We start from the raw sequence: 14,382 nt of genomic DNA on the forward strand, positions 1-14,382 counted from the left end.
GGGTGGGGATATGGATCGGGAAAAGAACTGATTTATTATAGTTAATTTTAAAATTAGAGATAATACAGAACTGTTGAAGCTCTGCCAGAACTGGTACAGAAAGGAGGGGTCTCGACAGATCGAAGACAAGGTCATCCGCATAGACCGATAACTTATGCTCCGTAGATCCTACATGAATCCCCGCAATGTCTGGGTGGGAACAAACTTTCCGCAGAAAAGGTTCCAAAACTAAACCGAATAATAAAGGGGACAGAGGGCAACCTTGCCTAGTTCCATTATGTATATCAAAACAGGCAGATAGCACTCCATTCACCTTCACACGGGCACTGGGAGAATTATCTAAGGCTAAAATCCAACCCATCATGCGTTCCCCCAGACCAAGGCCCTGCAAAACCTCCGTCATATAGGTCCAGTCCACCCAATCAAACGCTTTCTCAGCGTCCATGGACAACACTGCACTAGGTGTTTGATCTGGGCCATACTGAGCCCAATGCAAGATATGCAGAGCCCGAATAGTGTTATCCCGGGCCTCCCGGCCCAATATAAACACAGTCTGATCCAGGTGGACTAGACCTGTAACAGGATCCTGCAAGCGCACAGCAAGGATCTTGGCCAATAGCTTAGTATCAGAATTCAATAAAGAAATGGGCCTATAATTGGCACAGTGTTGAGGGTCCTTTCCGGGCTTAGGCAGAATAGTGATGTGAGCCAAAAGCGCTTCCGGGGGCAAGGAATTGGCCAAGGTAATTGAATTAAGGTAGGTACACAAGGGGCCAGCAAGAAGTGAGATACATTTTTATAATATTGATTAGAGAAGCCATCCAGTCCCGGGCTTTTGCCCAAGGGATGGGGGGCAACCACCTTCGACAATTCCTCCAGCTTGATCAGCCGTTCAAGTTCTTCAACAATCGTAGAAGGCAATGTAGGGAGAGGGGAATCTTTTAGATGCGTATGGAATAAAGCCGAGCTCCAGGGTCCACACTGAGAGGTGTACCAGGGAGATCATATAGAGAAGCATAGAACTGCTGAAACAAATCTGCAATTGAGTGGGAATCTTCCACACGACCCTCACACGTCACCAGACTATAAACCTGGCGTAAGGACTGACTCTTTTTAATTACCTAGCTAAAAGGCGGTCACATTTGTTTCCGTGCTCATAGAAACGGTGAGCATAAAATCAAATTTTATCTAAAGCTTTATGGTCCAAACATTGAGAGAGAGTAACACTTAAAGTATCTAAAGCTTGGGCATCTGAGGAGTCAAAATATTGGTTTTGTTTAGTTTCCAGAGCATGAATCTTGTCCAGCAACTCCCCAATCTCCATCTTCTCTTTCTTAAGCCTAGAACCATGGGCGATCTATTCCCCCCCTAATCACTGCCTTATGACCCTCCCAGACCGCCTGCATGGATGCGTCACCAGCAGAATTAATCTCAAAATAGTATTGTAAGGAACGGGAGATTAGCTCAACCACCATCGGATCATCCAACAAATTCTCATTAAGTCGCCACACCATTTCAGTCCGGTAGGCAGCCAGAGGGCAGACAGAGAGCACCACAGGAGAGTGATCAGATATGGTAATAGAGCCAATAGAGGATTTAAGCGCATTACGCAAATAAAACTGATCAATGAAGAGAAGATCTAAACTGGAGTAAGAATCATGTGTCTTAGAATAATAACTATGATCTTTATCCCGGGGATGCATTACCCTCCAGCTGTCCACCAGGTGAAGTTCCCGCAAAAGTCGCCTAACGTCTCAGCGCCCGAAAAGATAGAGAAGCTCTGCCAGAAGATGCATCCAGGAAAGGGTTCAGAGAAACCTTAAAATCACCATACCCTCTTTAAAATCCTTCAGTTTCTTCAGGGTGACTGACAAAAAATCAACAGTGCAGACATTTGGAGCATAAAGTGTAACAAAAGTACAGTGGGGCAAAAAAGTATTTAGTCAGCCACCAATTGTGCAAGTTCTCCCACTTAAAAAGATGAGAGAGGCATGTAATTGGCATCATAGGTAGACCTCAACTATGAGAGACAAAATGAGAAAAAAAATCCAGACAATCACATTGGCTGATTTAGAAAGAATTTATTTGCAAATTATGGTGGAAAATAAGTATAAAAGACACCTGTCCACAACCTCAAACAGTCACACTCCAAACTCCACTATGGTGAAGACCAGAGTGCTGTCGAAGGACACCAGAAATTGTAGACCTGCACCAGGCTGAAAAGACTGAATCTGCAATAGGCAAGCAGCTTGGTGTGCACAAATCAACTGTGGGAGCAATAATTAGAAAATGGAAGACATACAAGACCACTGATAATCTCCCTCGATCTGGGGCTTCACGCAAGATCTCACCCCGTGGGGTCAAAATGATCACAAGAACGGTGAGAAAAAATCCCAGGACCACACGGGGGGCCTACTGAATGACCTGCAGAGAGCTGGGACCAATGTAACAAAGGCTACCATCAGTAACACACTACGCCGCCAGGGACTCAGATCCTGCAGTGCCAGACGTGTCCCCCTGTTTAAGCCAGTACAAGTCCGGACCCATCTGAAGTTTGCTAGAGAGCATTTGGATGATCCAGAAGAGGATTGGGAGAATGTCATATGGTGAGATGAAACCAAAATAGAACTGTTTGGTGGAAACACAACTCGTCGTGTTTGGAGGAGAGAGAATGCTGAGTTGCATCCAAAGAACACCATACCTACTGGAAGGGACCAGGACGACTGATCCATGTACAGGACAGAATGAATGGGGCCATGTATCGTGAGATTTTTAGTGCAAACCTCCTTCCATCAGCAAGGGCATTGAAGATGAAACGTGGCTGGGTCTTCCACCATGACAATGATCCCAAACATACCGCCTGGGCAACGGAGTGGCTTCGTAAGAAGCATTTCAAGGTCCTGGAGTGGCCTAGCCAGTCTCCAGATCTCAACCCCATAGAAAACCTTTGGAGAGAGTTGAAAGTCAGTGTTGCCCAGCGACAGCCCCAAAACATCACTGCTCTAGAGGAGATCTGCATGGAGGAATGGGCCCACATACCAGCAACAGTGTGTGCCAACCTTGTGAAGACTTACAGGAAACGTTTGACCTCTGTCATTGCCAACAAAGGATATATAACGAAGTATTGAGATGAACTTTTGATATTGACCAAATACTTATTTTCCACCATAATTTGCAAATAAATTCTTTCCAAATCAGCCAATGTGATTGTCTGGATTTTGTCTCTCATAGTTGATGTCTACCTATGATGCCAATTACAGGCCTCTCTCATCTTTTTAAGTGGGAGAACTTGCACAATTGGTCGCTGACTAAATACTTTTTTTGCCCCACTGTATGTGTGACCATACAAAGAACCCTTCAAAAATATAAAACGACCTTCAGGGTCAATCAATTGAGATAAAAGAAGAAATGGACAGGATTTGCAGATAGCAATCGAGTCTCCCTTGCCTTGGCCACAGGAGAAACACCATGATACCACTGATCAAAAACCCCAAGGGGCATATACGGGGTCGATTTGGCAGTGAAGTACTTCTCCTGTAAGAAAACCACATCTGGGGACAGATGCCGCAATTCCTGCCAAAGCCGACCCCTTTTCTGGGGAGAACACAACCCATGGACATTATAGGTGAAGACAGAGTGGTCAGTTTACTAGCCATAAGTACAATATATGAGAGGGAGCATATTTGGATTGGTAGCTATATTAAATTCTCCATTTAGTCAGGGTCTGCCTGGGTAAATCTGGGAATATTGCAATAGTAGCCCCATCAAAATCAATATGTGGGGAGGGGCGAGCCACTTTCATAATCGCCTCTTTCACAGAATATGTAATTTACAAATGATGTCCCGTGGGTTGTCAGCATCTTGAGGGACAGGCAGAAGGGCTCTATGAACCCTATCCAATTCAATTGCGTCAGGAGCAGAATCCCCCAAAATCTGGCGAAACAGGCCTTGAGTAGTAGGAAGGAGATCTGAGCATGTGAATATGCTGTCTCCTGTCCCTGTTTTTCTTGATCATCAAGCTGGTCCAGTAAAGTATTAAACATATCTTCATGATGGAGAACCGTCTCTTGTATAGTAGTAACTGTCTACAAAACGTCTTCATGAGCGGTCTCCATTGCCTCAACTTTATGTCCCAGTGCCACTGTGTCTTCCCTGAGCCCCTCCATGGCCTGCTTGTGTGAGAGTTCCAAAGCCGTAATCAACTGCTGTATATCGGCCTTAGTTGGGAGAGCTCTGATATGCTCCCTAATATCTCACTCACCCTCAGTGACATCCAGCTCCGCCAGAGGGGATGACCCAGTAACCGATCTGGGGGGGGGGGGGAAACGAGGGGCTAGGGCACTGTACCTGCGAGGAGAATGATGGTGCAGGGGAGCCGCCACTGTTCGTAGGGGAGGAATGCAGGGCTGCCTCGTGGTCGGGCGCCATCTTGGCCGCGGTCCCGGAGCCAGCTTGATGCGCAGTAAAGAATGTTTGTAGCCCGCTGTTCCACGATCCGCCACCTCCGGGTGGGTGGGAGGAGGTGCGGCGCTTGGGAGGCATGTTATGGGGGAGGCAGGAGAGCTGGGAACTGCTGCTGCAAGGTTAATTCTGTCCTGGGTGGCCGGAGCTCAACGTTCAGACGTCTTCACACCATGTCCCTCAGGCCACGCCCCCGTTTTTGGCTTTTGATGTTTTTTTTTCTACAGCTAGTAAACGCCCCAGCATGTTATCCTGTGTCCTTGCGCACACAGACTGTAATCAATGTTTTTTGGCTGGAAAAAAAACCCCAGGACTAGTGGGTTTCTAGAGTTTTTTTTTTTTTTTTTTAGCTGTAAAAAAACGCTTGAATGCTGAACGAGATAAAACTCTGCAAACCGGTGTTGTTTTTTTTGGACTTTTTTTGACCAAAAAAAGTTTTTGTTTTGGTAAAAAAAAAAATCTAAAAAATGCAAACACCTCTAAACGCTAATGCAAAACCGCAAAAAAACTGAAAAACTCATGTTTTTAACGTGACTTTACACAGGTAAGGTTACCAGCGTTATCAAAACACCCAGTGTGCATGGAGCCTGAAGCACCAGCCACACAGACTCCCATCTGCTCACCAACCCCATTAGCAACGTTATTCCTTATATTCGCTGTTAAATCGCTCCTCAAATGAAAACAGACCTCTTCCCCTCCATCTACCTCATGCCTCTGATACAAGGAGTACCCCTGGACAGTCGAAAGGCAGTCATGTAAGCTGTCATTTTTTGATATTCCCATAAAGTCAAATTCCTCCTTTTTATGTAGCAGAAGTTCTAGTTCCTCCGTTTTCTTAAACGTCTAGCATTTGTGTACATGCACACATTTTATCTATCTTCGCCTGCAGTGAAAGTTTGGTGACAATCCTAATCACTGCTTTATAAATATACCCTTTAACAACATTTTTATTAATGGGCCAGCCATTTCCTAATTACTTAAACTCTGGTTTGTTCACCCACTGTGCTGATAAATGGCAGCTACACTGTGAGCAATGCCAAAAAGATACTTGATGACCCAGTTTCCTGTGAACAACCTTTTTTGACCACAGCTTAAATTGAAGTGAAGTGACAAGGTGATGCACAGAGATTAAACGAATCCTCCCACATAGGTTGCACCTTTTTTTTTTTTATCTGGAGCCCTCTCTCCTCTATATCAGTTCAAAGTCCCAAATTTGCACAGCTTGTCTGAGCTTCAACAGGTAGAAGGTGGGGAACTGGAAAACACTGCATGATAAGTATAACCTGAGACGTGAGTGAAGAGAAAGGACACACCCACTACCCAGCACATAGGAAAACCTGCAAAGCTGAGGCTGTCTATTACAGGTGATGTACTGGAGGCCCTCCCCCTTGTCACCCATGATTGCTTGGAGTCAGGGAAACCTTTAAGCAGTGACTCATGCAAATAGAGGAACTAGGCAGCAGGCAGAAACCACACTAAGTGCTTTGGTAAGTATACACAAAGGATATGCTCCTTTTGAATTTTTTGTGTCAGAGGTTTACAACCCCTTCCTGAATTTCATTGCTACTGGTTCAACTACCAGTTACATTCCCAAAAAATATTTTAAGAGGTTATTGGTATAGAAAGATAAGAAATTTTCTTTATAAACTAGTTTCTCTTTTATTTTAGGAACTCTGTGAATTATTTTTACATAGTCTGAATAATCCAAAGGCATGCAGAAGAGAAATCTCCACTCACACAGTATCGTCTCTCCATGAGAATCTGGCTCAAAACACCGAACTTGTACAAGCACTCCTTGGGTTTCTTCTAGTGGATGACAGTCATTCCATGAAATTTGAATATAATTCTCATCTCCAAAATATTACTGTGGACTTCATTTTAGACTCGTTGACATCCCTTCAGAAACATCACCAGACTGAGGCACCATTTTCTCAAACTGTGAACCTGATCTACAAGATCTTAAGCATCATGTGGTTTGATTTGGATCTCCAAGAAAGTGAGCTCAAGCATTTATGTACTAAACTCTTTAGAGCCTCCTGGGTTAAAGGATATATTTCAGAGGAGCAAGTTCAGGCATCTATACTCAGGAAACAGAATGCTGGTTTGGTTAATCTGTACGGCAATGTCATCAATGAGAAAACAAAGACATATGTTGCTGCGCAGATATCTTCAGGAAAAGGTTTGTAATTTTACTTTTTGCACAATCAGGTATTTTTTTTCCTAGACGTTAGGGGGGATCGATCTTGGATATTTATAATTGTTGAATAATTCTGTGATATCCGAATCACACACACACACAGCAACAGGTAAATAAATTGTGCATCAATAGAGATACATTGCTTTAGGTCAGTGTTTATTACCTATGGGTTGGAGTGCAAAATTAGTTTGTCCAAGCACATAATTGGTAGACCAGTGAAGAGTGAAATGGCACACTGACTGTGATGGACAGCACAGGCACAAATGAGAACCTTGAAAAAGGTACTTTAATGGAAACAGATTTATTATTTTTTGTATGTGTTTTACAGTTATTTGTATGACATTATCCCAATATGTGTATTGCTGTGCCTCCCTATACACAATCACAATCACTTATCACTAATCACTAAGTGACATCATTGTGCTGAAAAAAATCACAACCTAATATTACTCAAACATCCAAATCTTCATATAAAACATTGATCAATTCATGAAATTCAGTGCTCATGCACTTTAGTGCAAATAAATACAAGTAACCGATAATCAGAAAAACGTCCTCGATCTATAAAGTATTCACATATTTCCTTAGTGTCTGTTTTTCAGGTAAAGGAGCTTGGGGGGTGGAGCACACAGCCCACACCTCCTCCCAGCTCTGTCGTCCTCTCTGCTGCTATCACTGCTCCTGTAGTGATGAGGTGTGATAGATTGGTTGCTGGAACATGATTGGACCATCAATTGGTCTTCTATCCGGGGTTTGGTGCACAGTGTCTTCCACTTTCCGAAAGTGGAACGCATGGTGTTTCCTGATCAGTGTTTGTCAACTTCAGGGAGTTGGAGTGCATTAGACATCCAACTTGTTGACTATAGTGTGGGAATGATAATTTGTCATGTCCCTGATGAAGTCCATCTGTGACTAAATGCGTAGGGACCTGTGAAGTCATTAGGCTGGACACTGTGGCCATTTTGTTGAATGTTCAATGAACACTTCCTTTTGTATTAATGTAAGTGCAATATTCTTTCATTAACCACTAGCCTACAGGGCACTTCTACCCCCTTACTGCCCAGGTCAATTTCCAGCTTTTAGCGCTGTCGCACTTTGAATGACAATTGCGTGGTCATGCAACACTGTACCCATATGAAATTTTTATAATTTTTTTTGTGACAGAGCTTTCTTTTGGTGGTATTTAATCACCTCTGGGTTTTTTTTATTTTTTCTTAAACCAAAAATCACTGAATTTTGAAAAAAAAAAATGTTCTTAGTTTTTGTTATAACATTTTGTAAATAAGTGATTTTTCTCCTTCACTGATGTGCACTAATGAGGCTGCAGTGATGGGCACTGATAGGCTGCACTGATGAGGAGGCACTGGTAGGTGGCACTGATGGGCATTGATAGGCATCACTGATGGGCACAGATATGACACTGATAGGTGGCACTGACTGGCACTGATAGGTTGCACTGATTGGCATTGATGGATGACACTGAAAGGCAGCTCAGATGGGCACTGATATGTGGCATTGATGTGCACTGGTATGCGGCACTGATGGGCACGTGGCACTGATCGACACTGACAGCTGGCACTGCTGGGGCTACACTGATCATCAGTGCCCTGATGATCAGTGTACATGTCTCCTCTCCTCTCGAGCTGTCAACGTGACAGCTCGAGAGGAGAGAAATGCCGATAACCTGAGCCGCGCATGCACGGTGAGAATGGGAGGACGTCATATGACGTCCTCTCAGAACGAGAGAACCACCTTGCGCCCGTCATTGAACTATATCGCGGGAGGTGGTTAAAGAACTTTCCTAGAAACACTGCACCATAAAGATTATTAAATTTGTGTAGTCTGAGCATGGATAGTATATTTTGGTTTTATATGCAATATATTATATTTTTGTTTATTTGTTCAATTAAAGCGGTAATAAAACCACAAAGTGAAAAAGCAAAAAAAGCCAGCAATATATGCAGCACCATCATGTGGATATATAAACAAAATAGAATAAAACTATAACAATGAAAGTAATCGTGATAAACAATCTTAACAGAAATAAAATGCACAGCTAAAATTGCAATACATTTCTGCATGCAAGAAGCTAAAAATAACCAGAAATTAACTATCATTAATAAAACCATTTAGAACTCATTCACTGTTCAATCCAAAAGAGGTAACTGTTTTAAGGGTATAAATCCAGTGAGTGTCTACCCTAGAGATTTCTCGCCGGATAGAACTACTCCTCCAACTGGAAGTAAATGCGTCTATGGCTGAAAAAGAGGTACCCTCTCCGTCTTTCCCATGACAAAATGCGCAATGTTTTGAGACACTATGGCCAGGGAACCCCCACCTGATATTGGCTATATGCTCATTTTAATCAAGTTTTCAAAGCTCTTACTGTGCAGCCACATACTGCAGACCGCAGGGACGTTGGATTAAATAAACTACATTGATAGTTGTGCAGGTAATAAATGATTTCATGTCATAGAATCTAGAGGTAGTATTCGATTTGGAAGCGAGAGAAATGGCTTTCTTTCATCTGATTTTAATTTGCACACTCCATATTTTTGGCAGGGCAAATAACCTGTAATGTCTTGGGAAAAAAAGTGGGTCTCTTAGGTTGATCTACACTGCTAAAAAAAAAAAAAAATTAAAGGAACACTTTTTTTAATCGGAGTATAGCATAGATATTGATCTGGTCAGTTAAGTAGCAGAGGGGTTGGTAATCAGTTTCAGCTGATTTGGTGTTAATGAAATTAACAGGTTCACTAGATGGGCAACAATGAGATGACCCCCCAAAACAGGAATGGTTTTACAGGTGGATAACACTGACGGTTTTTCCCTACTCCCATCTTTTCTGACTTTTTTTTCACTAATTTTGCATTTGGCTAGGGTCAGTGTCACTACTATTAGCATGAGGTGATACCTAGACCCTACAGAGGTTGCACAGGCAGTCCAACTCCTCCAGGATGGCACATCAATACGTGCCATTGCCAGAAGGTTAGCTTTGTCTCCCAGCACAGTCTCAAGAGCATGGAGGAGATTCCAGGAGACAGGGAGTTACTCTTGGAGTGCTAGACAGAGCCTTTGAAGGTCTTTAACCCATCAGCAGGACCGGCATCTGCTCCTTTATGCAAGGAGGAACAGCATAAGCACTGCCAGAGCCCTACAAAATGACCTCCAGCAGGCCACTGGTGTGAATGTCCCTGACCAAACAATCAGAAACAGACTTCATGAGGGCCCGAGTCCTCTAGTGGACCCTGTGCTCACTACCCGGCACCTTAGCGCTCAATTGGCATTTGCCAATGAACACCAGAATTGGCAGGTCCACCACTGGCGTCCTGTACTTTTCATAGATGAGCAGGTTCACCCTGAGCACAATTGACAGGTGTGAAAGAGTCTGGAGAAGCTTTGGAGAACGTTATGCTGCCTGTAAGCATGACCGTTTTGATGGGTCAGTGATGGTCTGGGGAGGCATATCCGTGGAGGGACACACAGACCTCCTGCAGGCTAGACAATGGCACCCTGACTGCCTTTTAGGTATCAGGATGAAATCCTTGGACCCATTGTCAGAGTTTACGCTGGTGCAGTGGGTCCTGGGTCCTACTGGTGCATGACAATGTCCTGCCTCGTGTGGCGAGTATGCAGGCAGTTCCTGGAGGATGAAGGAATTGATACCGTTGAATGGCCCCCACGCTCTCCTGATCTAAATCCTATCCAATCCACCTCTAGGATATTATGTTTCGGTATATCCTGCCGCCACCAGATTGTACCTCCAAGTGTCCAGGAGCTCAGTGATGCCCTGATCCAAATCTTTGGAGGAAATACCCAAGGACATCATCTATCTTCTCATTAGGAGCATGCCCTGACGTCAGGCATGCATACAAGCATGTGGGGGCCATACGAACAAACCATTTTGAGTTGATGCAATGAAATTTCAGCAGAATGGACTAGCCTGCTGCATCATTTTTTCACTTATTTTCAGGGTGTCTTTGAATTCAGTCCTCTCTAGGTTGATAGTTTTCATTGCCATCAATGGGGTATCCTTGCGTTCCTAATGCATTACCCAATCCATATCCGTATAGATATCCAGCATGATATATTTACCCATTGAGATCTGATGTGTCTTCAATGTGTTCCTTTACTCGATAAACAACTGAGGGATGTTCTGGAATTCGAGGTCCTAATGTTCTACTTCTATTGTTATTTGAAACTTTCCGGTGTTTCTGAAATATCTTTTCTATTTCAATAATGTTTATTTTGGCTTTAACAAGTAATAATTTGCCCACACAGGGGCTAGCAATGACATTTGTAATGAGAATAGGCTTACATGTAAGCAAAGATGGCAAAATTAAAACATTGAAAGCCAGTCATGGACTGACACGGCAGCAATAATTCAGCATATCTTAGTAGGCTCAAGTGGTAGAGGGCCAGGAGGGACCTCTCCATGGCAGTTGGATGTCCTGAAATATCCTTTTAATGTCATAATGTTGATTGGAATATGTGATAACAAAAGAGAATCCGAAAGAATCTATTCCCACGTCTTTTAGTCCAACCTCCTCAATTAGTTTTGTCCAATTCAGCACAATCCTATCCCTTCTATCTAAATATAACTTTTAGAAGGGATGCTTGTTTATAATAGTCCTTCTGAAGAGAACAATTGCGTCTAATCCTAATGAACTAACAATTTGGAAAGTATCTGCACCTTGAGGGATGATGGCAACTGCCCTGCCCAAAAAAATGGTTTCGATCCATATCCTTGAAGTAGGTGGTAGCCACAACAGAGCTGTCCCTAACTTAAATTTTTAAGTCTAGAAAATAGACCTCATGTTGACTAGCCTCATGCTGTAGTGCAATACCCAATTCATTTATACAGTATTAGGATGTCGCATGTACTCATATTAACCACATGCCGCCCAGCCACTGTAGAAATACGGCGGCAGGGCGGCACGGCTGGGCAAAACCACGGTTTAGAACAGGTAGGGGGGGCGCGCGAGGTGCACCGCCGCCCTACCTGTCCCGCCGATCACAGCTGTGGATTTCAGTCGCCGGGTCACAGCCGGTCATTACGGCTATGTCCCGGCGATTGGCGGCAATCGCAGACAGAGAGCACAGCTGCAGTAGCTGTGCTTTCTGTCAGTTCCCTGACAGCTCCAGGACACGCTGATTGGGGCAGAAGAGTTTCTCTCTCCCGATCAGAGGTGTTCCCTGCAGTACACAGCCCCGCCCCCTAGTAAAACACTCCCCTCGCAGTTAACCCTTTCCCTGAAAAATAAACTTAACCCCTTCCTCCCCAGTGCCATTAGTACAGTGTCAGTGTTGTGTTTTTTTTTTTTTTTTTTTTCTTTTGCACTGATCACTGTATTGGTGTCACTGGGGATGTCAGTGACCCCAAGTCAGTACCCCACAATGTGAGAATGTCCGCCGCAGTCCCGCCATAAGTTGCTGATCGCCGCCATTATTGGTATAAAAAAAAAAACTAAAAATCCCATTATCTTTCCCGCCATTTGTAAACTCTATAACTTTCACGTAAACCAATTAATTTACACGCATTGGGTTTTTTTTTTTTTAGCAAAGACATGTCGCAGAATGCATTTTGGCAGAAATTTATGACTAAATTTGATTTTTTAATTTTTTTTACTGGACATGTTTTATAGCAAAAAGTCCAAAATATTATTTTTTTTTTCCTCAAAATTGTCAGCCTTTTTTTTTTTTTTTTTTTTTTTAATAGCGCAAAAAATGAAAACTGCACAGGTGATCAAATACCACCAAAAGAAAGCTCAATTTGTGGGAAAAAAAAGGATGTAAATTTCATTTATGTACTGTTTTGCATGACCGCGTAATTGTCCGTTAGCACTAGCACAGTGCTGTATAGCAAAAAAATGGCGTACATTGCAGTATCTATACCATAGTTTGTAGACGCTATAACTTTCACACAAAGCAATCAATATACACTTATTGGGATTTTTTTTACCAAAAACGTAGCAGAATACATTTTTGCCTAAATTTATAACTAACTTTGAGTTTACTATATATTTTTTATAGCTGAAAGTAAAAAATATCGTTTTTCTTCAAAATTTTTGGCCTTTTTTTGTCTATAGCGTGAAAAATAAAAAGCGCACAGGTGATCAAATACCACCGAAAGAAAGCTCTATTTGTGTGAAAAAAAGGACGTAAATTTCGTTTGGGTGCAGCATTGCATGACCGCGCAATTATCAGTTGAAGTAGTGCAGTGCCGAGTAGCAAAAAGAGGCCTGGTCATTAAGGGGGGTAAATCCTCTGGAGGTCAAGTGGTTAAGGAATCCTGTCTTTTTATTCCCCAGGAGGAGGACCTCATCATCTAAACACCTCTGCCAAACAACTAGCTCGGGTCTACAATCCCTGTAGATGACGACATCCTCCTCCCACTTGGCCATAAAACAAAATTGGCCATAATTGCTGCACATTTGGCGCACATCACAATGCCTCTTGTCTGTAGGTAATAGGGATCTCCGAACCAAAAGTAATGTTATGTCCCATAGCAACTGTTAACAGCTGAAGCAAAATGTATATTCTGGATAAGCAAAAGTCCCTCACCTCTCCTTAAACACTCAACTGCCTCAAGACCATGATGGTGTAAAATAATATAAGAGAGATGTTCTATCAGCAGTCACTAAAATAGTATCTTTTCATTGTAGACTTTCAAAAGAATAACTTGAGCAGAATCCCTCAAATATGAGGGAGTATGAGTAATTAAGGCCTGAAGATATCCACCTATATACAGTATCTCACAAAAGTGAGCACACCCCTCCAGTTTTTGTAAATATTTTATTATGTCTTCATGTGACAACGCTGAAGAAAATACACTTTGCTGCAATGTCAAGTAGTGACTGTACAGCTTGTATAACAGTGTAAATTTGCTGTCCCCTCAAAATAACTCCCCTGGCAACAAAAGTGAGTAAACCACTAATTGAAAATGTCCAAATTGGGCCCAATTAGCCATTTTCCCTCCCCAATGTCATGTGACTCGTTAGTGTTACAAGGTCTCAGGTGTGAATGGGGAACAGGTGTGTTAAATTTGGTATTATCGCTCTTTCTCATACTGGTCACTGGAAGTTCAACATGGCACCTCATGGCAAGGAACTCTGAGGATCTGAAAAAAGAATTGTTGCTCTACATAAAGATTGCCTAGGCTATAAGAAGATTTGCCAAGAACCTGGAACTGAGCTGAAGCACAGTGGCAAGACCATACAGCGGCTTAACAGGACAGGTTCCACTCAGAACAGGCCTTGCCATGGTCGACCAAAGAGGTTGAGTGGACATGCTCAGCATCATATCCAGAGGTTGTTTTTGGGAAAAAGATGTATGAGCACTGCCAGCATTGCTGCAGAGTTTGAGGAGGTGGGGGGGGGGATCAGCCTGTCAGTGCTTAGACCATATGCCTACACTGCATCAAATTGGTCTGCATGGCTGTCATCCCAGAAGAAAGCACAAGAAAGCCCGCACAAACAGTTTGCTGAAGACAAGCAGACTAAGGACTTGAATAACTGAAACCATGTCCTCTGGTCTGATGAGACCAAGATAAACTTATTTGGTTCAGATGGTGTCAAACGTGTGTGGCTGCAACCAGGTGCGGAGTACAAAGACAAGTGTCTTTCCTACATTCAAGCATGGTGGTGGGAGTGTTGTGGTCTGGGGCTGCATGAGTGCTGCTGGCACTGGGAAGCTACAGTTCATTGAGGGAACCATGAATGCCA

At 43.1% G+C, this 14,382-nt stretch overlaps 1 protein-coding gene across 1 annotated transcript in view; it reads left to right on the top strand.

Annotated features, from left to right (window-relative positions):
* LOC149454796 (zinc finger FYVE domain-containing protein 26-like) overlaps positions 1-14,382 on the top strand; it is a gene marked incomplete at both ends in the record, with an annotated part of 198,750 nt that overhangs the window by 38,894 nt on the left and 145,474 nt on the right. The window contains one exon of the mRNA XM_089687070.1: positions 6,130-6,640. Within this exon, the coding sequence (XP_089543196.1) occupies positions 6,130-6,640 (511 nt within the window). The remainder of the gene's footprint in view (positions 1-6,129; positions 6,641-14,382) is intronic.

Source organism: Staurois parvus, unplaced genomic scaffold (assembly GCF_062004578.1).
Source record: "Staurois parvus isolate SC_StPar_1 unplaced genomic scaffold, SC_StPar_1.0 ptg000416l, whole genome shotgun sequence".
Classification (NCBI taxonomy): domain Eukaryota; kingdom Metazoa; phylum Chordata; class Amphibia; order Anura; family Ranidae; genus Staurois; species Staurois parvus.